The sequence below is a fragment of the Papio anubis genome, chromosome 11 (genome assembly GCF_008728515.1).
Source record: "Papio anubis isolate 15944 chromosome 11, Panubis1.0, whole genome shotgun sequence".
Lineage (NCBI taxonomy): Eukaryota > Metazoa > Chordata > Mammalia > Primates > Cercopithecidae > Papio > Papio anubis.
In genome coordinates, this window is record NC_044986.1 from 103,514,742 (window position 1) to 103,542,528 (window position 27,787).

The following is a 27,787-nucleotide window of genomic DNA, read 5'->3' on the forward strand; positions in this document are numbered from 1 at the left end:
GTGGACCTAGAGTACTTTTAGGGTTTGTATCTAAGAAACTTTCTGTCTCCTGCTTCAGTAGTGATCGTCAGTTCTTCTGTTTCTTCTTGCTTGTTGTTGCTCTTACCTTGGAATTCTCTGGGCTTCTGAACCTTCCAAATCTAGACAAGGAATGCAGATTGTTCAATTGCATATCAGTTGCTGAGAGGCTCTCATAGAGGGTTTCTCCCGTGGAGTGAATTGTGTGGACTTTCTGACAACTTTGGTTACCCAACAGCCCTTTTTTTTCCTTTTCCTTTGTTGTATTTTGTTTTAATGAAAGGCAGCCACAGTTGCAATTATATTCTGGAGGGTTAAAATTGCCCCAAGGCCAGCCTCTGGAGAAGTAGAACATTGCTAGTTATTTGAATGTTTGAGTAAATTCTTCCTGGGATTAATTTTCTGACACACTGACCTTCCCAGCTATCTGGTATGGCAGGTGGTTCAAGAGCAAAGACTTGGAGCCAGCCAGCCACCTTCCGGTCCCAGCGATGCCCCTGGCCAATGGCATGACCTTGGGCAAGTTACCTACACTCTTGATACCTCTTGGTCTATAATATTTGGATAATAGTACCCCCTTCATTTGAGTGTTGTGCTAATTAGGTGAATTCATATTTATAACATGCTCAGAGCAGTGTCTGGTGTATAAGAAGTGCTAAACGGGCCAGGCGTGGTGGCTCACATCTGTAATCCCAGCACTTTGGGAGGCCGAGGTGGGTGAATCACCTGAGGTCAGAAGTTCAAGACCAGCCTGACCAACATGGTAAAACCTCATCTCTACTAAAAATACAAAAACATTAGCCAGGTGTGGTGGCGCGTGCCTGTTGTCCTAGCTACTCGGGAGGCTGAGGCATGAGAATCACTTGAACTCAGGAGGTGGAGGTTGCAGTGAGCTAAGATTGCGCCAGTGCACTCCAGCCTGGGCAACAGAGTGAGACTCCGTTTCAAAAAAAAAGAAAGAAAGAAAGAAAAAGAAGTACTAAAAGAGTGACTGAATAAGATTTTTAATTAAATACCGTTCTTGTATTTAATTTCCTACACCTCCGTGTTGAAATCATTCTAATGTGGCATTCAGTCCTTAACAGTTTTAATCCACTAGGGGGCCTGGTTTCTGGTAGGCTATGGCACTGATGCAGAATTATGAAGATTTCAGCCGTAAGGAGTTAGATTTTTCCCCCAAGTTCCAGTATCTTGCTCTATTCTTCATTTCCTGCCCAAATTGTACCGTAATTTTCACTCTGTGCAAAGAAAGGAAAGCATCATCTCTCAGACCAATGGAGAATTCACATTAAGCACAGCAAACTTTCATAAATTTCATTTACTTCATTTTCTTTTCTCTTACTTGTAGTTGGGAAAGTAATGTTTCGCTGTAAATATCCTTTTCACATTTCTGTTAGGCTATAAGAAACTCAGGTCCTATAAATGATGGTTATCAGCTGATTAGCTAAACAATGTTAGAGCATTCAAAAAGGAAAAAAAAAGGCAAAGAACCCACTTGAATATCTTTTTTTCTTAAATTGACTGACTTTTCCCCCCCACTGATCTGAATTCATTGGGAGCTTTGGTATCATGTAGCTTCAACTTGAATTAAAATTTCAAAGTATTGACTGGACACAGTGGCTCATGCCTGTAACCCCAGTGCTTTGGGAGGCTGAGGTGGATAGATCACTTGAGGCCAGAAGTTCAAGACCAGCCTAACCAACACACTGAAATCCGGTCTCTACTAAAACTACAAAAAATTAGCTGGGGTTGGTGGTGTATGCCTCTAGTCCCAGCTGCTCAGGAGGCTGAGGCATGAGAATCCCTTGAACTTGGGAGGCAGAGGTTGCAGTGAGCCAAGGTGGCATCACTGCATTCCGGCCTGGGTGAGATTCTGTCTCAAAAAAAAAAAAAAAAAAAAATTGAGAGGCATTGTCGGTAACATACCTCCCAGAAGTTGTATAGACCTTACAGTGTAACCCAAGGGAAGTTGCAACGTAGGTGATCAAGAAATACCTTATGAAATTATTATTGAGTGTTTTAATAGCTTTTGAAATGTAGCATTTTAATTTACTTTTTTATTTCAAAGTGACTGAATCGATAAATGGGTGAAATTGTTAAAAATGACTTAAATTCCTTTCTTATCCTTTTATTTGGGGAAACAATTAATACCTTTAGTTGAATCCAGAAGGTTTGCCTCCAAATCTGAATTCCCTGTTAAATAAGCTAATTAGCACCTCAAATTTCAAGGATTTGAGGGTGAGCATGTGACTTCCTTGAAATCTCCTGATAGTACATCTGCTTATCCTTTCCCGAAGGTCAGGGACGTTGGTGTTACTATTCAAAGGATGAGGCTTCAGTAGAACAAAACTGAGAAAATAGGGACCATAAAAGCTAAAAGCAAAAAAGAGTGGAGAGGGTTGTAGCACCAAAAGAGAAAAGGTTCTACATTGCATTAGTGCTTCTTAGACTTTCATCAGGGCTCTGACTGAATGGGTCTGGAGGAGCCTCCTTGGATATCCAATATCTACTTGGATATTCTCAGTGCTGTGTAAGTATCAGATTATGAGACTAAACACAAGCTCCCTATAGACCCTCTGCTGCCATTGGAAGCTGCGGACACGTCTTGCTTCTGTTTTAGAAACGGGTGAAAGTATTTGTCATCTTGGGAGTTCCTGTGGCCCAACGAGTGCCCCGAAGCTTGCTGACAGGGGCGTTTGTAGCCCTCTGTTCCCAACGTCCTCAGCCATTTGCTCCTAGTTTCACAGGGAGCTGCCCAGCTCACTCCCCAGCAAGCTTTTCCTGCGGCACTTCTTCCCCAGGGCCTGGAAGTTCCGCGGTCCTTTTCTCTTTTAGCCTCACCTCTCTCCTTCTGTTTCTCCAACAAGTATATCTTTAATGTGCTCATTCTGGCTTCCCCATCTTTAACTTTTCTTTCCCATTTTCCATCTCCAAACATCTCTGCCCAATTCTGGGTAAATTCTTCAAAGTATATCATCCAGTCCTAAGTCTCTCTTCAACTGTTCTAACCCTTTTTTTTTTTTTTTTAATTTCAACAATTATCTTTTTTATTCTAGAAGTTTTCCAGAAGATTTTTCAAAATCTGACAGTTCATTCCTGATAGTTTATTGTTTTATGCTCATCTGTGAAATTGCATCCTTTGTTTCTTTAGATGTTTTGCGCATAACTGTTCAAAACTTACTCCTGAGAGTCCCCACCTCTGTAATTCCTGGGGGCCTGAATTTGTCTCAGTCTGCCAACTCTCACACACAGTGACTTGTCCAACCAGATGCTGACACAGTTTGGGGTCAAGATGTTGATCAGGATCAAAACTTATGTAGGGAAGAGGAAAGAAGTGAGATTGGGCAGAGGGAGAAGTCAGACTGCCTTGCTGGCCCAGTCAAGCCTCGGCTAACCTCGTGGGGCACTAGAGGCTCCTATGTTGGGCCAAAATGACAGGCTGCCCTTGGAAGGCAGACCTAGAAGGAGCTGCCCTTGCAGGCCTTCTGCGGACCGCACACCTTCAGCTGGGCAGCACGGCCTTCCCTGGAGGGAATCTGGGCATCCCATCTCTGTGGCTACACTTGCTTTTTTAGTGTCCGAGAGTCTTGCTGAACTCATAGCTTCATCTTCCCCTCTGCAATGCTTGGGAAGGCCTCTGCCCCTAATTTAGGGAGGCTCTTTTTCAGAGAGTTTTGTTTCTGCAAAAGAGGAGGGTGGGGATTCCCAGCCCTGGACTCTGTCTGCACCCTTCAAGGGTTTTGCTAGGAGTGGGAGCCCCTGGGCCCACTCCCCCACCATGCTGGTGTCCTCAGTGTCCCTGCACCCATGTGCTCCTGACAGGCTCTGTCTGGCACCTCCAACACTTTGGCTTGGATCCCAGCTCCTCACATGCTCCCTGGACACACCTGCTCTCGGGTGCACCTGCTCAAATGCTCAGTACCCCCAGCCCCAGGCATAGGCCGCTCAGGCCCCAGCTCCCAATTGTGTGTGGGGTACAGGAGCCATTCTGGAACCTTCCTGCGTTTGATACCAGCTAAGCTTCCTGTCTGGGATGGGGCTGTCCAGGAGGCCTTGGGCTTGTCAGAGCTCCCTGCCAGCGGTCATGTGTGAAGCAGCCATTCTGTGCTTTTTGTAACAAATGGCATATGTACATATAATAACGCACTTTATTGTATTTTTTACAAAGTTATTTCATTTTTAATGATGTTATTTATGGGTCTTTATTATGGTGTGTCACTAATTGAATTAGGCACATCCATGTGTGCACTTAGGCATTTCTGCATATCTCAGTACGAAGAATTTGTGTAAATACTACAGAAAAATGCTTGTTCCTTTTAAGCTTGATTTTTATCAAGCTTAATTAAGAAAAGCAGTAAAGTTTTATTTGTTATATTATTTGTTACATTTGCTTAAATGTAGTCCTTGGTTTTTGTTTTGTTTTTTTTTTTAACTTCAAGACGATTTGAAATCAAAATAAATTATATTAACTGACGCTTACAGACCATTATCCCCGAATATACCAAGACATCCACTCAAAGAAAGTTGTGTCATTTGTTTACTTATTTGGCCATTGTACACCAGAGCAATCCATAATTTCAGGCTGCCTGGACTTCTTTCTTTTCTTCCCTTCCCTTCATTTTCCTTCCCTTCCTTTCCCTTTCCTTTTCTTTCATGTGAAGTATGTTGTAGGAATAATCTATAAACATAGCCCGTGGTACAATAAGGATTACAGATAATTTAACCTTTCAAAAACATTAAATGAAACAAGAACAAGACTTTACATTGAAGTACTAATTTGATGCTATATTAAATTGTCACTTTAAGCTTTTTTAAAAAAATGAGTGAAACACGATAATAACAGCAATTCCCGAAAGCCAGAGCCCAGGTTCACACTATCATGCGGAGTTATAAATATTTATCTGTTGCAGTACATCACTTAGAACCCTCTCTGCTGCAACCTTCAGTCAGCTGTGAATCTCTTAATGGCATTTCATTCTCCATGAGAAGAGCAACAGATCGGGGCTTCATAACCCTTGTTATTCTCGGTGAGTGCCTAAGAGCAAAGGAAACCTAGGTCTGGTGGCTGTTAACATTTTATGTTTTTGAAAGCCTAATTCCACGACTCTAATTTATCATTGCATTACGTTTCTAACAAGCCCACAGTAGTACAGGAAAAAGTTCTGAGGGAGAATTAGGAAGGGAGAAACTTGACCTTTGTTGATGACATCATTTATAAGTAGATTTTTTTTTTTTTTTTTTTTTGAGATAGGATCTTGCTCTGTAGCCCAAGCTGGAGTACAGTGGTGCAAACACGGTTCCCTGCACCCTCAGCCTCCCAGCCTCAAGTGATCCTCCTGCCTCAGCCTCCCAAGTAGCTGGGAATACAGGCATGTGCCACCACACCTGGCTCATTTCTTTTGTTTTTTTTGTAGAGATGGGGTTTTGCCATGTTGCCTAGGCTGGTCTCAAACTCCTGGACTCAAGCGATCCTCCTGCCTCGACCTCCCAAAGTGCTGGGATTACAAGCATGAGCCACTATGCCCAGCTGTAAGCAAATTGTTTTTTAAAAAAAAGACAGAAAAAAGTGAAAACTGTTACTGTTGGAAATGCATGTTACAGATGAAAAATTAAAAAATAAAGCCATCATATAGGAAAGTTTCTGAGAGCACTCTTAGAATTAGCAGAAGCTATTATGAGGTAAGTAATGCAGGGAAGTGACAAGAGGTGCCCAGCAATGACAGTGCAGAAGTGAACAGTACTTAATAAAAGGAGTATTTCAATTTTTTTTTTTTTTAAGAGATAGGATCTCCCTGTGTTGCCCTGGCTCGTCTTGAACTCCTGAGCTGAAGCACCCCTCCTGCCTCGGCCTCCCAAGTAGCTAGGCAAAAACAATATTGTAAAATGCAAGCATAGGTAACGTAGTAAATTTAACACTGAGAATAGGAAAGCTGACCCCAAGAATAAGTGTGATTGACTTAGCTACATATGGCAAGTGTAAGAAGAATTGGTGATAATCAGGTTCACTTTTATAAAGTTTGAGAGCAGATTTTCAGCACCTATGCAGATGGAAGCTCAGTGCCATGGCTGCATCACAGACATCTAGAAACCTCCGCTTCAGGTGCCAGGCAGAGCTGCTGTTTGATGTGAGCAGAGGGCTTAGCTACAGGTGACCTGCAGAGTCAGACAGGTGGAAATGACAGGTGAGCATTGTGCCACCAGGAGGAATGCCTCAGGGGAAAAGCCCTATTCGAGGAACTGCTGAAAGGAACACTCTTCGGTATTGTGTACATGCTGCCTGTGCTCTCCCAGGAGAACAAGCCCACTTATCTGGTGTGTGCTCTTAATTTCTGAGCCACACAGGGACGGCCAGCGTTGTTCAGTGTTTGGTCCATTTGCGGCCTCATCTGCCTTGGGACTTCAAAGTGGCTGCAGACAGGAGTTGGCACTCATCCATTCTACAGAGGAGCCTTCCGGGCCATTAGAGCACTGCACCTGTCGAGTCTGTAAAGCGAGACATTACCATCACAGAAAGGGACAACTGTGTTGATGATGTCCTTTTGCCAGTGGGGAAGGATTGCCTTGTAGCCACATCTAGACGGTGGGTGCTCGTGGAAGTCTCCCTCCTTCACCCCTTCCTGCCTCTGCCCTCTCCACCCCTCACCCCTTCCTGCCTCTGCCCTCCACCCCTCACCCCTTCCTGCCTCTGCCCTCTCCACCCCTCACCCCTTCCTGCCTCTGCCCTCTCCACCCTCACCCCAGGGCCTTAGCTGCATCTTGGCCCTGCTTGAGTCATCAGCAGGTCCTGTTTTCCTTATCTCCACATTCATCAGAATGGGGTGTCTTTTTTTTTTCTTTTTTCTTCTTTTTTCTCAGACAAAGTCTCATTCTGTCATCTAGGCTGGAGTGCAGTGGCGCAGTCTCGGCTCACTGCAGCCTCTCCCTCCTGGGTTCAAGTGATTCTCCTGCCTCAGCCTCCTGAGTAGCTAGGATTACAGGCACCTGCCACCATGCCTGTCTAATTTTTATATTTTTAGTAAAGACGGGATTTCACCATGTTGGCCAGGCCGGTCTCGAACTCCTGACCTCAATTGATCCACTTGCCCCTGCCTCCCAAAGTGCTGGGATTACATGCATGAGCCACCATGCCCAGCCAGAATGGGGCATCTTAAAGGCAGCAAGCTCCTCTGTTGTTGATATGGGAGCATCACGTCTAAGCCGTGTTATGCCCAAAGATCCCCTCCCCTCCAAGGGTGAGGATAGAGAGGAGCTGGAGGGGAAGGAGGCAGACGTCCTCTAATTGCTGTGCATGTGATTCTGTGGTTTAAAGAGAACACCATTTATCAACTTCATCAGTGCATACAAACTTTGGGAAGTTAAGATAATTTTAAGTGTGAATTCTGTATAAATCATCGGATGTGATTCTTTACTCTTACTCAGTGACAGATTGATATCAGTAGGGTTATGATTCTGCTCTACCCCCTTCCTCAAAGTTCTATTTCTCCCATGATGCTAGAGAATGAGGATACATTGCGTCATACAGTTTGCATGTGCGGTAAGAGCCCTAGAACAGATAAACTGTGACCATTTCTGAATTCTCCCCCGAGTTAACCATGTGACTGCCTTTTTTTTTTTTTTTAAGATGAGCATCCTTAAACAGTTACTTTGTAGTACCCTCTTTTCATCCTTTCATGCCCGACATATGCCTGCTTTTTTCCTACTTCTTGTGTAAAGTTCTTCACTTGTCATGGCCATCATGAGAAAAATCTAGGGCTTCCCTTTCATCATAAATGACAGGTTTTTTTCTGCCTTCAAAATCTAGAATTTTCATATTTACAACACCTGGAGGTAAGGGTCATGGTGTTAATTATAGAGAGCAGAGAGAGTAGGCATCTGTAGGAAACACCTTGGGTTTTTAAAATTATTTGCTGCATTTGTTTATTTATTCAACAGTTGTATATGAAATGTTTTTTACACATGAGGTCCTGCTAAGGGCAGTGCTTGCCATCTTCATGGAGCTTACATTCGTGGAGCAGAAAGCCATATTACATGAATCCTATATGGATGTGCAACTCAAAAGAAAGATCATGGACTGGGAATCATAAGTTTGGGAGTTACCGAGACACAGATAGAAGTGAAAAGAAAAGGTGTGGATCAGGTAGCCTGTACACAGTGAAGAAGAGAAGACGAGAGGACATCTAGGTCAGGGCCCTGACAGTTTGCATGTAGAGGAGGAAGAATCGGCCAAAGAGCAGGAAAGGTGGGACAGAGTAGGAAGAGGACTGCCAGGAGAACATAGCGTCTCAGAAGCCGAGGAAGGAAGCCCTGGACAAGAGCGCTGTTTGTTCATCGGATTCAAGAGAGAGAAAGGCGGAGAAGCATCTGTCGAATTTAACCACTTAAGGGTCATTGAGATCTCAGGGGGAGCAGTTGCTCTGAAGGGATAGGAAAGTAAAATCCAGAGCAGGATGAGCTGCAGAATGGATGGGAGTTACAGAGCAATAGAGAATAAGCATAGACAACTCTGCCAAGAAGCCAGTCAGGAGAGAGACCAGAGATGGAGAAAGACATGCAGTCAAAGAATGGTTTGTGTTTCTTTTTACTTTTTATTGTAAAAATGTTCAAACAGACAGAAAATTGGTAGCATATACCCATCACTTGGATTGAACAATTATTAACATTTTATTTTGCATCATTTTATTTTTGCAGAAGTGTTTCAAAAGTAAATCACAGACACATTTCCTCTGTAAATACTTTGATATGCTTCTCTGAAACATAAGGACTTCTCGGTATAAGATAATTGCTGATAAATTCCTTACTATCACCAAATACCTAGTTAGTGGCATAATCAGGTGTCCCCAGTTGCCCTCAAAGTGTGCGTTCAAGCCAGGATCCAGGCAGTGCCAGACCTCAATTGCATCTCTGCAATTGAGGGGGTGTTTTGTGTTTTGTTTTTGTTGCTTTCCTGAGAGAAACTTTAGCACATTTAAGCGCTGTTGAGAAGCTGCTAGTGGAGGGAGAGAGGTTGAGGATCCTGGACTGAGGGGGAGGATGCCCAGGAACCTGACAAGACTGGTCCCAGTGTGACTGGAGAGACTGCTCTTCGAAGGGGATCCGCCGTGCAAGCACTGAGTGTCTTCACCTGTTTGTGTTGCTGTGAGGAATACCTGAGGCTGGGTGATATATAAGGAAAAGAGGTTTATTTGGCTTGCAATTCTGCAGGCTATACAAGAAGCATAGCGTCAGCATCTGTCTTGAGTGAGACCCTCAGGAAGCTTCCTTCATGTTGGAAGGCAGTGGGGAGCTGGCATGGCTTGGTGAGAGGTGGGGAAGGAGACTGGAAAGCCCTTTTCTGTAAGCAGTTCTCCCCATGGCACCAAGCCCTTCATGAGGGACCCACCCCCATGACCCAGTCACCTCCCACCAGGCCCCACTTCCAACATTGGGGATCACATCGCAGCATGAGGTTTGGAGGGGACGTATATTCAAACTGTATCACTGGGAGATGGGGCTACTGGAAGACAAGCCATTCCCCTCCCATGGCACCCTTTTCCACCTGAAATAGGATAACTTGCACACAGACAAGAACCAGGCGTCTCCACTCCGCAATGCAAAGTCAGCACCGCTCATGGTACCAGGCATGTGATGGATGCTCAATATGTATTTTAAGTGAATGTATGAATACATTTTTTTTTTTTTTTTTTTTTTTTTTTTTGAGACAGGAGTTTGCTCTGTCACCCAGGCTGGAGTGCAGTGGTGCAATCTCGGCTCACTACAGCCTCTGCCTCCCAAGTTCAAACGATCCTTCTGCCTCACCCAGCCTCCTGCATAACTGGGACTACAGGCATGCACCACCACACCTGGCTAATTTTTGTATTTTTAGCAGAGACAAGGTTTCGCTGTGTTGGCCAGGCTGGTCTCAAACTCCTGACTTCAAGCTATCTGCCCACCTTGGCCTCCCAAGGTGCTGGGATTACAGGTGTGAGCCACCATACTTGACCTCTATGAATGAATACTGAGAGTGATGAGGGGGTTTTGAGGTTTGATGAAAATGGAAAAGGTTCATAAGGTAGATAACACTTTATACTACTTTTTATGTGCCAGACTCTGTTCTAAAAACTTTATAATTAACTCATTTAATCATTAAGTACTATTATTACCTCCCAGTTTCCAAATGCAGACCAAGAGGTTGAATAACTATCCCAAGGTCACACAGGTAAGGAACACGGAGCTGGATCGGGGGGCTCCTAGCTGTGCAGCGTGACTGAGGCTCGTGAGACCCCGGCTAACGCTGTCGCTGTGAATCCACAGTCTCCCTGGTTCAGGGCTGCCCTCCAGCAGCTGCTGTGTGTAGGAATCCTTGGAGTTAGGCCCACTGGTGTTATGAATTTGTGCTCAGCTTTCTCTGGGTCAACTGGGAGAATCCACCAGGATTCTCATTCAGGCCTCTTTGTGTCAACATCTGCCTACAACAGCGCGTCGTGCTAGAGAACAGAGGTCCATAGCCCAGGCATTCACAGACCCAGTGAAATGTTCCTCCACTGAAAATGCAACAGTGTGCCCCTTTCCCAGTGCTTCCCCCCAGAAATTGAGTTAATGGGTATAATTTTCTCTGCTGCAAAATTTTAACCCATTAATGCTTTCTAAACCTTTGATACCACCTGCAGCTTGGCAATACTGCAATCTAATAAACTTTGGTATGACTTGTGGGTTGGTACATATTTATATCCTCAGGAGTTTTAGGTATTCATCAAGGAGCCCCATAGGTGAGCCGTACGTTTGAGAACAACTGCGTGTAGACTTGGTGATAAAGTAAACAGACTTTTTTTTTTTTTTTTGAAAGATGGAGTCTCACTCTGTCACCCAGGCTGGAGTACAGTGGCACGATCTCGGCTCACTGAACCCTCCACCTCCTGGGTTCAAGTGATTCTTCTGCCTCAGCCTCCCGAGTAGCTGGGATTACAGGTGTGCAGCACCACACCTGGCTAATTGTTGTATTTTTAGTAGAGATGGGGTTTCACCATCTTGGCCAGGCTGATTTTGAACTCCTGACCTCGTGATCCACCCACCTTAGCCTCTGAAAGTGCTGGGATTACAGGCGTGAGCCACCACACCTGGCAAAGTAGACAGATTTGATCTTTTTTCAGTGTAGTAATTTAGCTAATCTTTAAGGTAGGGAAGGTACAGAATGTAATCTGTATGGGTGTTTTTTCCTAAGAGGGGGCAACTAGTCAATGATTTGCTGTATAATATTCAAAAGATTTATTTACCATATTTGTAGCATTGGTTCTTTTCCACTATGAGACATAGCCGTCTGGCTCTGTACAGCAACTTGAATCAGAGAGACATGGCAGGATTCTGTAAATGTAGTCCATCATGAGAGCGCAGCGAGGGATTGAGCATCCAAACCAAAACCAGTGTGTGCCCTGGGGCAGGGACTGTCTTGTGGGCCTCAAAAATAACTGCCTCAGAGCAGACCCCACCCAGTACATGTCTGTATGTCAGTTTGGAGCACAAAACAGGTGTAACATTAAAATTTCTTAACAGTTTTGAATGAAAATAATCATTATCATCTTCAGTATAGTGTAGTACACAGCATCGTGTGAAGTATTTTGACATCCTCTTTTCTGTAACCCTCAAAACAACCTTCAAGGTAGGAATTAGGCTCTTTTTTTGGAAAATGAAGCTAAAATGTGGAGTGATTTGGTAACTTGCCCAAGATCTCACAGCTCATAAATGGAGGCACCAGGACACACACACACGCCTTTCTGGCTCACAAACCTACGTTCTCTCTACTGCACATGGAGACTGGACTTCCTCAGTCTGCATGTTTGAAGGCCCATCCAACCACCTTTCTACAGAGGCCAAGAACTCCTTTTTATTTCTCTAGATCAGATGTGAGAAATTTTCTTTTCATGCAATGGCTATTTACTACCTGTTTTGCATTAGCAAAACTCAATTTATTATATTTTGAAAGGAAAGAAATAGAAAATGTTTCACTCATCTGATTTCAGATAACAAGGTGAAACTCTCCTCAGGAATTACGTGAGATTAAAATATATAGCTCAGTTATTGTCAACAAGAAAAAAGAAAGGGAAGACGCAGCTTTAAAACTTGCCAAAACTCTAGATGGCAAAAATCAAAGTCAGGTACCAATGCTGTTTATCTTTAATGATCAAAACTGAAGACTTTCATTCTTTTTTTTTTTTTTTTTTTTTTTTTTTTGGAGACGGAGTCTCGCTCTGTCGCCCAGGCTGGAGTGCAGTGGCCGGATCTCAGCTCACTGCAAGCTCCGCCTCCTGGGTTCACGCCATTCTCCCGCCTCAGCCTCCCGAGTAGCTGGGACCACAGGCGCCCGCCACCTTGCCCGGCTAATTTTTTGTATTTTTTAGTAGAGACGGGGTTTCACCGTATTAGCCAGCATGGTCTCGATCTCCTGACCTCGTGATCCGCCCATCTCGGCCTCCCAAAGTGCTGGGATTACAGGCTTGAGCCACCGCGCCCGGCCGACTTTCATTCTTAAGGTGGTTAAGTATTATCAGAATTGATTATTAACAGTATTTACAACTAAAAAGTTTGAAAGGACATTCTAATTACTTTTGTATTTTTTATAAAATTCTCATTTAAAAAAAAAAGAAAATGAAAAATTCAAGCAGTATAGAAAAAAAAGATCAGAATTCCCTCCAACTGCATCATCAGCATCTCTGAATATGCCCAACATGTATGGTGCTTGCAATAATGGAATCTCACCATTTATGCTGTTTATTATCCTGGAGATTTCACACATGTGTCAATGGACATAGAGCTTTTTTGAAATATTCCTTCCCCATGATTTTAAAGGAAGGAAAACCTAAGCCTCCTTTGGGAAGTGCAGAGGGACCCCTGTTCTGTGAAAATCTGCTCTCGGGGAGCAGTGGCTCCATCTTGTGGCCCTCTAGAATGTGGTCATGAAAAACAGCCAAGGTCGTGTTGTGTTTTTGCAACTCTCCTCGGAAATGGTGTCAGCCCTGGGCTTGTCCAGTTAACTTGGTGGAAACCAGCGGGAACCAGGCAGTCCCCATCTGCCGGCAGAGCAGGAGTGAGGATGCTGTGGTCGCAGGGATTGCCCCCTTCTGCCCTCCTCTCATGGGAAGCTTAGCTCAGCCCTCCCAGCTTCTAACACTGGGGTCTCCACAATTTCCTCTTTAATCTCGACTTCAACAATGTTAGAGAAGCTGATTTTAGCGGCCAGGTCGCTCTGCCTCAGTCCTGTAGTCAGGGCTTTGGGGGTAGAAGGCAAAGGTGCTAGGTGGAGTGTAATATCCCTTGAAAGGAATTTGAGAAAGACAGTCACATGTCCTCTTGCCTTACACTATCATATCCAAGGTTTGACCTTACAAATTCCATTTGGAATGTTGGAAAAAAATTGTTTGGAGATAAAATTGAATTTTCTTTTCTGTGTAGATATAGTGAACAGAGATGTGATTGGTAAGCAGTACAAATGTGGCCATTTTCCGTAAATAGGACCCTAATGACTGGATGTTTTCACTTTGTATAAACACCATAGGTGTATGTATTTTACATCTAAGGAAGCAATCTTTTGATTGGATTTTTTTTCCTTTTTTTTTCTCTCCTATGCAGTACATAGTGGAATGTCATGGGATCACCCTTCTTCCCCAATTCTTGGGCATGTACCGGCTTAATGTTGATGGAGTTGAAATATATGTGATAGTTACAAGAAATGTGTTCAGCCACCGTTTGTCTGTATATAGGAAATACGACTTAAAGGTGAGATTGATTTTATGAATTTTTGTGAGGTAACTCAAGCTTACTCTTCTACATTGTAAATGTTGTCATTGATCATCAAAAATGCTTTGGAGCCACTCAGCACTTAAAGCTACCAGACAAGTAGCAGTGTATTCCTTCCTCTGAGGCAATAAGTGCTTGCCGGCCTCACCAAAAAACACTGGCACATGTTAAAGATATCGCATCTACTTAAATATTCAAGTACATACCAGGCATTGTTCTAGGTGCTGGAAATAACGGTATGAATAAACCAAACTTGCACTCAGGGAGCTGACATTCTGGTGGCTAAAGATAGGTGGTAAGTAAAAGTAATAAGTTAGTCATAGAGCATACCCAGAAATGGTAAGTGCTATAGACAGAATTGAAAGAAGGGGGGAGTTTTAAATAGGACTGTCAGGGAAGGTTCCCCTGAGAAAGATGACATTGGAGCAGACTTAAGGAGATGAGGAAATGAGCTGAGGAAGAATGTTGCTGGCAGAGGGAACTGTAAGTACAGAGACCATTTCAAAGGCTTGGAGAGAAAGGGGGTCCCCTGGAAATTCTGAGAGTAGAGCGACATAATCTGGCTTCTGGTATCACCAACTCAGGGGAGAATGTTCAAGTTAGGGGCTGAAAAACTGACTTGCCTGAATGCCAAATCCTACTTGAAGGACTGTTTTTTTTTTTTTTTTTTTTTTTTTTGAGACAGAGTCTTCCTCTGTTGCCCAGTCTGGAGTGCAGTGGCACAATCTTGGCTCATGGCAACCTCTGCCCCACTGACTCAAGCAGTCCTCCCACCTCAGCCTCCCAAGGAACTGGGAGGACAGGCATGCACCACCATGCTCAGCTAATTTTTTGTATTTTTGGGTGGAGACAGGATTTTACCATGTTGCCCAGGCTGGTCTTAAACTCCTGAACTCAAGCAATCAACCCACCTTGGCCTCCCAAAGTGCTGGGATTATAGGCATGAGCCACGGCGCCTGGCTGGGCCAATTTTATAAATACATTTTTATTGGAATACCGCCATGCCCATTGTTTCTGTGTTGTCTGTTGCTACTTTTGTACTGTAATGGCAGAGTTGGGTAGTTACCACGGAGACCATTTGGGACCACAAAGCCTAAAACATTTACCCTCTGACTCTTTGCAGAAAAAGTTTGCCAAACTCTGGTCTCTGACATTTGGTTCTCAAGTTTTTTGGTCTCAACGCTTTCACACTCTTAAAAGAGGACCCTCAAAAGCTTTTGCAGATGTGAGTTGTGTCTGTGGATATTTACAGTATTAAAAATTAATATAAGAAATATTAGAATATGTAGTTTATTTAAAAATGAGAAAACCATTACATGTTAACATTTTTATGAAAAATAACTATTTTCCAAAAGCAAAAACATTAATGAGACAAGTAGCATTATTTTACATTTTTGCAAATCTCCATAATATCTTGATTTAATGTGAGACAGTTGGAATGTCATATCTGATTCCGCTGTCAGTCTGTGCGGTGTTATGCCGCTGAAGTATGTGAAGAAAATCTGAACTCACACAATAATGAAGTTTGGAAAGTTGTTAAAGCATGTTTAACAACTTTTTTGGATAATTGTAGATACTCTTCGTTGATACTATACCAAAGCTTGACAAGAGGTAATTTCTCAAAGCTTAGTTACATTATGAAATCTGAAATCACATCAATGAACTTTCTGAACTCTTCATCAAAATCCATTGGTCTGTTTGCATGCATTGTTCTGAATGTGTGACTTTGTCAAGGCATGCATTTGCCATTTGGAACATACTGGTTCACTGAGTTATGTGCCTCTTCCAAATACTGACACATTTCATTATACAGTATCAAACAGTCATAACACTGTCACCACCAATGTCATCAGAAAAGTCTTTTACATATTGGGAAGCTGTCAGACCCAGGGTGGGGGATATAAGTTTTTTAAAAATGGGTTTTTTACTTGGAATCTCACATTTTGTCACTGGCCGCAAGCCCTGTCAGTTTTCTGTGAAATGACCGCATGTAGCAAGCTCCCCAGCATACAGGCGAGCCTAGTTTTTCAGCTTCATTCATTTTGTAGCAAACATCGGTCACATGCCCAGATCTGAATAAACATAGACTGTCATTGTTTTTTCAAGTAAAAGTGTTGTTTCATGAAAAAGGTGGCTAGTTCAGCTCATAACTCAAACCATCTCGAAAACAGTTAAGAAACCATTCCTTCTTTATAAACAGAAGTGCTTTATGTATACTTCCCGCACAGAATACTGGAAAGACATGTATTCCTGGGTCTAGATTTGATACATTTAATTTTATGCTTTCATGTGTTTACTAGATGCCTGCTTGTAGGAGACACCATCTTAGCCAGAGATTCAGCAACTCGTACACAGCTCACAAGTCGTAAAAACCAGGATGTGTGGCTTCAGTGGTTTCTGAAATGACGCTGGGTTTCTTTGATGATGTTGGTTTTTTTCATTGGTGTTTTTTTTAAAATCACAGACGCTACTAATACCCATTGGTGCCACTGTTTGACTTATGCTAAACTGCTAGCAGTTCTTCCCACCATTGTTTTTGCAGTATTTATACACATATCAAGATGGTGAAAAAGGCAAATAATGTCTCAGTACTATTATAAAAATAGTTTTGACTTTGTGTAGTTTTGGTTTCAGGACCCCAGGGTCTGAACCATACTTTCAGAAATGCTAGTCTGAAGGAAATGGTCTAGTTTCCTAACCTCTTGTCCTGGTCTTGTCTCCTAACCTCTGAAGTCCCCACACACTGGATCTACTTCCCAAATACACCCTTGTCCTGTCCTGCCTCAAAGTCTTAGCCCAAACAAGCCATTTTGTGCCCCCGGAATTCCCCCTGGGGAAGTCCCAGCCGCCCTCCAGGGCCCTTGCCAGCACCAGCTCTTTCGTGAAGCCTTGGTGGTACTACTCAGGGCGCACAGGACTCTGTCTGACTTTCCCGGAGAAGAAAGCCAGAGTGACCTCTAAAGTCACATGTTATTCTTTTATGACTTGTTGACCTTGTGTAAGTTGCTGAACCTCTATGACCCTCTGTCTCTTCATCTATTAAAACAGGGATAATTTTACCTACATTTGCAGGGATGTTTTGAGGATTACGTAAGATACATATGTGTCGTGTCCAGCATGAGGCATGGCATATGGGAGGTAATGAATCTTGGTTGCCTCATTCATTCTCCTGATGTGTAAGTGCCTCAAGGGCAAGTGTTTTATTCTACTTAACTGTGGTTTGTTTGTTTGTTTTTTTTTATCCCCCTGCAATGCCTAAGAGAGCGCCTCGGACAAGTAGGCATCTGGTAGACATATCTTGGAGTAAATTATACTTGGAGATTGAATCTTCTAATTTTAATTTGCCTTGCTTTTCACAATTTCGTCTCCCTTTCTGGCTTGTGGCATAGATAAACTCTGTTCTTGCCAGTGCTCTCAGTTGTGATGGAACCTGTACATCTGGCATCATTTCATGGCTTAAACTCTTGGCCTTCCTTTTCTATTTTTGTTATAATTTTTTTATTGTGAATTAATTTAAACTTGGATGAGTTTTGTGTTTTGTTGTTCCCAAGCTAATGATCAACATTTACATACAGATGAAGCTTCCCTGAGAATCAGAAGCAGGGTGGATGCTATTGTAGGAGGGAGTACACACACACACACACACACACACACACACACCCCAACAACTTGGTTAAGAATTCAAAGCAGAATAGTTTCTTCCTGTACCCAGCAGCATAGGCAGTGCTCAAGTATTACAAATGTCCCAGTGTTAAAAAAGTATTTGGGAACACTCTTTGTTAAAAATCAGTGTGTAAAGGTAGCTACTTGTGATCCATATTCAGGAATCCCTAAAGGAAGGAAAGTAGACCATGGCAAGTAACAGTTGCTGGGCATGGCTATGCAGAGGGGCTCGGGCTGTGGTCCTAGAATGGGTTCTCAGGTTTGCCTTCATGAATGGTTCACATTATCCATCTCCATCTGATGGGTTAGCTTTGGGCTGCTCTGACTCACCCCAAGAAACATTAACATTCTCCTGGGCCAGCAGCGTCCCTTGGATCTTCCAGTCCGGAGGACACTGAGCACCAGGGGGATGGAAGATCGGCCCTGGGGAGACCCCTAGCCTGGTCTTGGCTCCCTTCCCCAATGTGAGGAGTCTCCCGTTCAAGTTTCCATATCTGTGAATTGCAGGAAGCACACATCCTAGTCAGTGCCTGAGCTGCTCGATGAAAGCCAGTAATCAAAAATTTTGATTTCTTTGCAGGTGGCCAATCTAAAAGCCACTTTCATTTTTCCAAAGTCAACTGTAAGTTCATTAAATGAATGGCTAACCCAGGTAACCCAGGGCAATAGATGTCTATTCATCAGGTGGTCGAGAAGCAAGTGGCTTGGCTGACCTCATGGTGGTTAGGGGTGTCCAGTGCAGGAGGGGAAGGGAGCCCAGGAAACTGGCCTGTGATTCATCTCCAGTCATTTATGCAGTAAACACAGGACATCTGCTGTGTACGAGACACTGTGGTTGTCATCCATACTTAGGAATTCACCGGACCATTTGTTTCCCACCTTTTCTTTTGAATTAAAATCTTCCACAAGCCATGGGAAGTTTCTCTGCTTGGACTCTACCCCTAAAGCCTCCCCGTCAGCCTCTGAGGTGGACTCAGGTCATCCTACACAACCCAGAGTTCTAAGGCAGAGTTTTGAACACCACTACAGTAGAGCACAAACTGCTGAGATCAAGGGCCATGTTTTCCTCCACTTTGTACCTCTGCACTCAGCATAGGGCCTGGCACAAAAGAGGTACAAATAACTGTGTGTCTTTGAAGGAAACTCCAAAGTAAATGGGGTCAGAGAGTGGCCATGGAGGACTGATGTATAGCACGTAAGGAAAGAGTGTTCATCAGTAACTCTTAAGATGGGAGAAAACAATGAGTGTTGCAGAAAAACGTCAGCAGGCGAGGATGTGCCCACATCTGGAAGACGTAATGCAGGGAAAGAGGCACTTAACGCCCTGAGGTCCCACCACAGCCAGCTAGTGGGACTCTTCTTTAAGATAACAAGACTATTTCTGGCAGTTGATACAAGGAAGAAAGTGTGGGGCTGATCCAGTGTTGAGTAAATTATTGCTCAAGTAAGTGGTGGTCAGGTTTTCTAACTTCTAGCAGCTGGATAAGAACCACAGACACACAGGTGAGCATGATAGAGTCAGGGCTGGAGACGCGGCCAGTGGCCAAGAATACCTGCAGAGAGGGGGCATAGGCCGGACAGAGAGCCACGGTCAGGGAGGGGTGAGAAGCCCATTCCACGTGGGCTGCGAAGCAGAGCAGGTGCTGAGCTGGCTCTTTGCTCCGCCCAGAGCCATTTTCATATTTTCCACTTGTGAAACCCAATGCCTCCCATGTGCATGTTTTTATTATTTCTTTGTGTTTCAGGGCTCTACAGTGGCTAGAGAAGCTAGTGACAAAGAAAAGGTAAGTACCTTGCTGTATGTCTCCCCGAGTCCTGGGGGCATGATCACACACTCCCAGGCACCTTTACTCTTTCCTTCTAGTCTCCTACCCCTGCCATTGCGATTCTTCCTGTTCCCTTCTGCTGCCACCAGCGAGAAACACTTTATTGACCCAATGAGAGTTCTACTTCATTTCTCTTCATCAAATTGTTGAATAGTGAAATAGTTATTTGTTGCAAGCATGATTGGAAGGAACATTCCACATGGAACTTGCTCTTGAAAAACACAGCCACCATTGCAGTAAACTTACAATCTAAAATGGCACTGACAGCTGAGAGCGCGTTCCTGTGGGTCAGGGAACCAGGACCTAACATCGTTTCACGAATATCAAACCGAATGTGACCCTGAATATGCTTCTTTGCATCTCTGAGTCTGCTTTCTCACCTGTAGAATGTTGGCTTGGATAAGCCTTAAACTCCTTTCCAACTATTAAGACATGATTCAAGTATTTTTTGCCTAAAAAAATAAGGATAAGAAGACTGCATCTCTTTTTCTCTTTTCCTTTTTCTCTTTTCCTGGCTTATTGGACCTTAGGTAGTATTTGAGCCACATTTAGTTTACTATGCAAGATTATAGACAGAGTCAACTTGAAGGATTGGTTTGAGTAGGAATTTAGAAAGTAGCTTCCTGGATGTAAACCTAAACTAACCCAAGTCAACACATGCTTATGTAAAGGTTACATGTGTATTCTTAGTTATGCCTGCCTGTCACCTTGGGAAATGCCTTTTTCTTAACTATTCCATTTGAAAACAGAGCTCAAGGTTATTGTTTCTTTTAGAATGATAGCAGTTTTGAGTTAAATTTTACAGATTTGCAAATCTGCTTTTGTTTATTCATTCAGAGATGTCTGTGAATATTTTTGTGGCTACTATCCTAGCTTCAAGAGCTAAAATAACAAGACACACAGACAGATGTAGCAGGGGATGCAGACCTTAAATAGGAAATGATGTTATCATGGGGTGAACACTCGGATGGGACACTCAGAGAGCTCTAGAGCACATAGCAAGGGCCCCTGGCTCAGGCTGGGCAGGGTCAAGGAAGGGCTTCCTGGACAAGGTGATGTCCGGAAACCTGAAGGATCAATAGGAGTTAGTCAGAGGAAGAGCAGCAGGTGCGAGGGCGTCAGAGTCAGGGTGGGGAGCATTTGGTGCATTTGCTGCAGGGAGAGAGGAGGCCACGGAGGGAAGGAAACCAGACCTGTCAGAGAGACTGATGAAGTAGCCCGGAGAAGATGGCTGGCCTGAGCTGGGATGTGGTGGAAGGGGATGAATTACAGAGAGATCTGGGAAAACGAATATACAGAACTGAGGGATTGAGTGCCAGAGGTGCCAGGGAGTGTGCATAGAGGAAAGGGGGTTAAGGAGGACCCCCTAGTTTCTGGTTTAGGCAGTTGGGTAGGTAGGTGTTCATTCCACTCCTTAAAATAGCAAACAAGAGCAGGAGGAGGAGTTTGAAATGTCAGTGCGGCGTCAGAACAGATATCCAGTCGGCACAAGAGGCTGCACAGGGGCTCTCTCTCAGCTGAAAAAAGAGTGTGGGAATCCTCCCTGGAAGGACGGTCGGCAGAGACAGGGAAGTGGGTGAGGTCACCCAGGAGGAATGTGTGGAGAAGAGAAGCATGTCTAGAACAAGCCCAGCAGAGCCAGGAGACACTGGGTCACTCACTCAGATATTGAACGTCTGTGACGAGCACACACTCTGCCAAGCATTGTAAGAAATGCCTCGTGGAACAAGGCTGTTGTAATCCCCATCCTCGTGAAACTTTCACTCTAGTCATCTCCCAGGAACCAGAGGAAATGAACTTCCCAGCATTAGATGCTTTCGCGAGGCCAGGTAGGGATAAGAGTAGAGAGTTGTCCAGGGACGTATCCACAGGGAAATCGCTGGGGACCTGGTCAGTGAGGGTGGGTGGGGACCAAAGCCAGATTGCAGCAGGTGAGGAGAGAAGGAAATGGTGGAGGCTTCTTTGGCCATTTGCCCTTTTACTGTACATCAGTAAATGCACATTTTGAGATTTCAACGTTTGTGTAAACCCCCTGTAAGGCACCGGCTTTGGCCAGAAGAGGCAGAAACAGTGACTGTCGACTTCCATGCTGCCATGAGTAAATGTTTCTTCCAGGTACTGAAGACTGAGCAGGTATTTCAGTTTTAGCCCATGAGACGCTCAGAGGCTAAATCTGATTGAGGTTTTCTCCTTGGAGGAAATACCAGAGGTGTACAGAGCCACACATGCTCTTCAGCATCGTACGACAGGCCAGCCTCTGAGTCATATGATGCCCCATGTTGGTGGCTCTATTTTTACTTTCTTCCAAAGTTCCTTGGGACTACCACTAGCAGGATTTTTTCCTTCATTCATTTTGATTTCTTCAGGTTCAGTCAGCAAGGGCTTGGTCTGCTCTGACGTAAACACTGCCAACAAGGACAGTTACAGCTAATGGTGTGGTTGCTGCTGAAGCCTAAATCATAAAATAAGGGCACACAGAAAGGAAAGAAAACCGCATGTGTTTGACTTCCTATAGTTGTAACGGTCCTTGCAAAGCAGGACATTCACTTCCTATCTTCCTTTCCACTGTTCCACCTATAGGACTTAACACGCTTTCCAGAAACCCATGGCATGAACGAGAGTTCACTGCCCTCCTCACCAAAAAATGGTTAGCCCCTTTATTGGTGTAGCTTTCTGTGAAAAGAGAATAATAGAATTTGTTTGAACAAGAACTCATCTTTCTAGGACTCTGCTAGAATGTTTTCATCCTGTATCTAATATGAACATGTAGCCATCATTCCTTGAAACATCTCCCTAGGAGGTAGGCTTAGAGACAGTCACAACTGGCACTGGTTGAGTATAGACTATATGCCAGACCATTTTAAATTGTACATGAATTATGTCATGTCATCCTTACAGTCACTGGATGAGATTGGTGCTGTCATTACTTCCTTTGAGTGGATGAAGTTGCATAACTGACAGGTTTAGTAACTTCATCGAGGGTCCTACAGTTAGGAAGTGACAGTGCCAGGGTTTGAGCTTGGGGTCACCGGCACCAGAGCACGTATTTCTAACCACTATGCCACACTGCCTTGTAAATGTTTAGGAGTTCATGTCTCTCCTTTCCTTTAACGGCATATCAAAAAGTCATGTTAATCCCATTAATTGTGAAAATGAGGAAAAAGTTACTGCGTTGACAAAAACATTGTTTCAGAGTTAAATATGGTGCTGAAACAGTTGATTCTAAAACTTGATTTTTTTTCTAAAGTAGTAAAATAAATTATTTGGTTTCATACTATGTTAGCAAAACAATTTGTATTTCCTCTATTTGAAGAGCTTGAGCATTTGTGCTTATACTTTCAGATGTACATATTTGTAAAACTTGTACATGCAATGCAGTCTTTATCACTGTGTCTTACACTGTGCAAACATTAGAATTGTGTGCACAGTTGCCCTGAGGAAGAATCAATGCCCTAGCCTTCTTTTTGGGGTTGAGGTGTATAATAACTCTTATTCTGGAAGACAGAGGCTGCATAAAGCCACCCCACCCACCTTTCTGTATTAGAAATGCTCACTTGGGAAGGGAGAGAGGAAATAGCTTGAAGATGTGGAATGTCATTGGTAAATGATGGAGAGTGTACCTGCCTTGACAGCAGAGTGGAGATCAAAATGTACCTTCATTCACACACAGTAAAAGGGCAAATGGCCAAAGAAACATCCACCATTTCCTTTTCTTCTCCTCACTTCATCACCTGCTGAAATCTGGCTCCCACCCACCCTTACCGACCACGTCCCCAGCGATTTCCCTGGGGATACATCCCCCAGACAAGGGAGGGAGGAGGCATTTGAAATGTCAGGGTGGCGTCAGAACAGAGAGATCCACTAGGCACAAGAGGCTGCACAGGGGGTCTCAGCTGAAAACAAAGGGCTTGGGAATCCTCCCTGGAAGGACGGTCGGCAGAGACAGGGAAGTGGGTGAGGTCACCCAGGAGCAGCGTGTGGAAAAGAGAAGCGTGGCTAGAACGAGCCCAGGGGAAAGTCGTCATTCGTGACTTGGTAGAGATCATGCCTCTCTCTGATACGGCAGTGTTTTGTATAATCTAGAAACGTTTATTAAACTGAAATAGATCAAATAAAATGTATTAATAGAGCCAAACTCTTAAAAACATTTTTAACTTTTAAAAAACGTCTTTGCTTTCCCTTTTCTGCCAACTTTTGGGTTTTCTTTCCATGATCAGTTAGGATTTTTGACTCTTCCACAAAGCATACCATTCATTGCGTTCACAAATCATAAATGCTCCTTTTTATGATCAGACATTGGGGGGGAAATGCTATCAAAACAATCTACTGGTTCCTCTGGTTTGAAATATTTGGGGAAGGCTAAAAATACTTATTTTCTACATTTTAGCCTTTTATAAATGAAATGATTTGCAAGAATATTATTTTCATTGCTATTATATATAACTATATTCCTTTCCAAATGACCATTATGGTACAAAGAACAATCTTTCTAGAGGACTGGACCTGCTGGCTCACACCTGTAATCCCAACACTTTGGGAGACTGAGGCTAGAGGATAGCCTGAGCTCAGGAGTTCAAGACCACCCTGGGAAACATAGCGAGACCCCCAACTCTACAAACAATACAAAAATTAGCTGGATATGGTGGTGTACACTTGTGGCCCCAGCTACGTGGGAGGATTGCTTGAACTCAGGATGTCGATCACGGCTGCAGTGAGCCGTGTTCACACCACTGCATTCCAGCCTGAGTGACAGCAAGACCCTGTCTCAAAAAAAAAATCTGCAGAGAGAATCTCTGGTGACATAGCTTAATTAGTAATCTCAATTCTTATTCTTCCCAGGTTTTCTTTCATGAGTCATTATAACTGTTTTAATTTTCCATACTTTCAACTTGTTGATGACAAGTTTTGAAACTGTCATTTCAAATATTTAGCGATATAGGTGCAGACAAGTCCCATCCCTTAGATTTTAGCTTGACATGTAATTAGTGTGATTTGTATTAGCATAATCATGAAGATGGAACTGAAGGAAATAAGTTATATTCTAACAATGGAATCACTTTCATGGCAACAAGTCTCAGAACATGCATATACAGATGTCTTGAGGTTTTTTTTTTAAGAGCAGAACAGTGCTTTAAAAAAAAATAACCATTGTCAAATTCTGACAGCTGCTATGACTTGTTTTATTCTTTAATTCTTTCCTTTTTAATGGAAGGGCATCTCCCATTCATGGCTCCAGCAGTTTCACCTCCTCTAAATGAGACAGAGAAATGCGAACCTCCCTGGTGGTCGATCTTTTCACAGCTGCGCTGCAATTCCAGTGTGACATCAAATTAGTAATTATAGCTGAGCAGGCTGCTTTTTACAAATGACAGTCTTAGCATGCTGCCTGCTAGCGAGCGACTCAGCAGGGGACCTAGGGAAGTAAAAGAAAACATAACTGGACTCACTTGATTTCTGGGGGGTTTGACCTGACTCTTTAAAAAGCCCATGTTCTTGAGAGAGAGAGTCCTGGGGATTTACACAAATATGCATTTTGTTCATCATCCTGCACAGTTCTTCTCAAAAGTCATGTCTGATTTTATTAGGTAAAGTAAAGCGTGTGTAATGGAGCCGTAGGGTCACAATAAGAAGATTCCTTTTAACATACAGCCTTCTTTCTGAAACCCATTTGAAAGAAAACAGCTGCCCTGCAATTGGCATTTGTGTAACTATATTGGCAATAATCATTGTTGACACTTTGATAATGGGCTACAAAAAGCCGCCTTGTCGATTCTCAGGCACTGTGAATTGCACCAGCAATTAAGTGACTGTCACCGTCTCCGACATTTTACCTATTACCAACTGAGGGTTCGAGAGGATTAATCATTAATACCCTTACATCTAAAAATGCTTTTCGAAACCAGTGTTCAGCATTTCTTTTGTGGTCTTTAAATTGTAACAGATTATAATTAATTACTACCTCTATCTGGTCATCTGGGCTGCCGTTGAAGCGAGGTGGCCAGGGTGGCGGGCTCCCCAAACGTGACACAAAAGCACAGCAGTGTATCCTTCTGGAAATCTTTATTTGCCGCTCAGCTAAGAAGTGCCTCCTTTTCCACTGTGGGCGGATCATCGGTTAAAGGGGGGTTGTCAAGCTTTTTAGGCCCTCAATTCAGCTAATGCTTTAACCGCCTTCTGTAAAATTCCTTTTCTTCCGAGATGGAAGGGAATCATTCCCCTTTGCCAGCCAGTGTTAGTTATGGACACCAATCCTACTACCCAAAGTGCAGGGGAAAGTTGCCCATTAGGGCAGAAGCAGGGCTTCTTTCTCAGACCTTAAAGGCAGCACCACTAACATCCACCTTCTGGACCAGAGACAGTTTATAAAAGGGAGATTTGGGTGAAGGACTCCAAACAGAGGGTTAGGGGAGCTGAGTCCCAGCCCTGGGGGCACAGGACTGCATTAATGGGGTTTGAGTATAGGTCATCTGACTTTGTCCTCATTTGTAAAATTAAAGGATTTGCCTGCGTCATTGGTCCTCATGCTTTAGTGTTGGTGAGAATCTCTTGTTTCAAATGAAGCTTTCCTGGATCTTCCTCCAGAGATGTGGTTCAGCAGTTGGCCCCACTTGGAGAAGTCCTGGCCTGACCATGACTAACATCTTCTCTGTTCCAGATATATGTAGATTAAGGTGATTGCTATGATTGATAGGGAAAAAAATGTTCTGTTCAGCAGATATAGATAAGAACCCCCTATGTAAACCGTGAGGGGTGTTCTGGGAATGAAGTTTTAAAGCTTCATTTAGAATTTTTCTTAACTGGTAAGCATGGCACATGACAAAAAGAGGATCACATGCAGTGACTCTTGTGAACACTTTCCAGATTTTCACTCAGATGACAGCATTAAAGTCCTCAGGGCTTTATGACTTATGGCTTATGGTGCTGTATCAGCTCTCATTTGCCTCAGATTAATTTTTATGTCACTGGAATGAAATCAACTCAGAGTATCCCAAGCACACGTGGAGCAGTGCTGTTAGATTTGGGAATGTTTTTAAGCTAACAACTCTTAGTTGGTTCTAGAAAAAGTTGGGGTGGAGAGAAGACTTCTAAAATTTAGTATGTGGTCTGAATTTAAGCCAGGCTGCTACAGATGTATAATTCTTAATTAAATAGTGATCTTTAATATGTTAGTTTAATATATTAGAATTAAACGAGAAATCTAGAGGAGTCAGCAAACTCCTTGAGTGTTCAGCCTTTGACATTTCTTAGATTATCACCATAGACATCTGCGCACCAGAATCTTCTGTTAAAACTGGAACAAACCCATCCTGTAGGTCCTATTTGGTAGGTCTTGTATGCAGTTCAGCTGTCATATCCCAGTTTGCAGAGGAAGACCAAACCGTCACCTTTGACATCACCACATAGAGTTGTGGTCATAAAATATGACAGTATCAAAAAAGGAATAAATGTCACCTTTTACATATTAGCCTGAGGGAAAATTGCCAACAGCTAGGTTTTGCCAGCCCTAACAGTTGTAACTTACAAAATTACAATAGCGCTTCTCCAGTTTTGCGCGGCTTGCTTACAGCACTGTTTCACAAGTATGTTGTGGTATATTTTCTTTCCACATTCATACGTAAACAGATTCAAAATAAAAATTATAAAATGTTCACATCTGGATACTAGTCACAGATGTGCACATTCTCACTGTTTTCACTGTGAAAATTAGAAGTTATTAATGACCTCTTAGATCATTTCTCAACCCATGAACTTGTATAGACATTCTACTTATGTAGTTAAAGAAGGTTGGTATATGTACTATTTGTGCAAAACCACCCTTTTTCTTTGCTACTTCTGTATGAACTTTCTCCGTATCCACTAATTTGCCTTTTCATGTATCAAATTTGTGGCTTAGATGTTCCGAGAAGCAGAACTGATTTTATTATAAATCCCTAGCATCTCTTATTACCCCAAAATTGATACCACATATGATGTTATTCCATCAAATTATTTTTATCCTAGCTCTAACATAAGGATTACCTAAAATTCCTCCCCTTATAGAAATACTTGTGCATTATGTTTCCAGTTCCACAGATTCTGATTTTTATGAAGATTTTTGCAAGCACAGCGAAAGGGGTTTTATTTTTTGCAAGTTTATTTTCATTTGGGTGAGCTTGGAATAACAAGTAAATCAGGAACACAAGCAGTTCTAATATAAAACAATAATTACTACATATTTTTTATGTTGAGCATTCAGCTCTGAGTGTCACAGTAACAGCGCATCAAAAGGACACCCGGCAGCAGTCTTTGACATTGAGGCTTACAATTAGACTTAAAAAATAAATAAATAGGTTGTCAAATGAGCATATCGAACAAAAAATTCATTTCATTCTGAAATACGAGTCCTTTAATCACAGAGTACTATGGTATGTATTATCCCTTGCATTAAAACCTAGTGCCAAAATCCTGTTTGCATTAGACACTCAAGTGTGACTGGCTGCATTTCTTCTTCCCAGTAAGGTTTCCATCCAGAC

At 43.1% G+C, this 27,787-nt stretch overlaps 1 protein-coding gene across 8 annotated transcripts in view; it reads left to right on the top strand.

Annotated features, from left to right (window-relative positions):
• The window catches only part of PIP4K2A (phosphatidylinositol-5-phosphate 4-kinase type 2 alpha), a 177,498-nt gene that overhangs the window by 127,687 nt on the left and 22,024 nt on the right, over window positions 1–27,787 (top strand). For 6 of the 8 annotated variants that reach the window (XR_002524201.2, XM_021943110.2, XM_021943112.2 and 3 more), the window contains 3 exons: window positions 13,618–13,764; window positions 14,909–15,010; window positions 19,194–19,232. Coding sequence is in view for 7 of the 8 variants with exons in the window: in XM_021943110.2 (XP_021798802.2) it covers window positions 13,618–13,764; window positions 14,909–15,010; window positions 19,194–19,232 (288 nt within the window). In the remaining variant the exon portion in view is untranslated. The remainder of the gene's footprint in view (window positions 1–13,617; window positions 13,765–14,908; window positions 15,011–19,193; window positions 19,233–27,787) is intronic. The other 2 variants (XM_003903459.3, XM_009214087.4) reach the window with 1 other exon arrangement.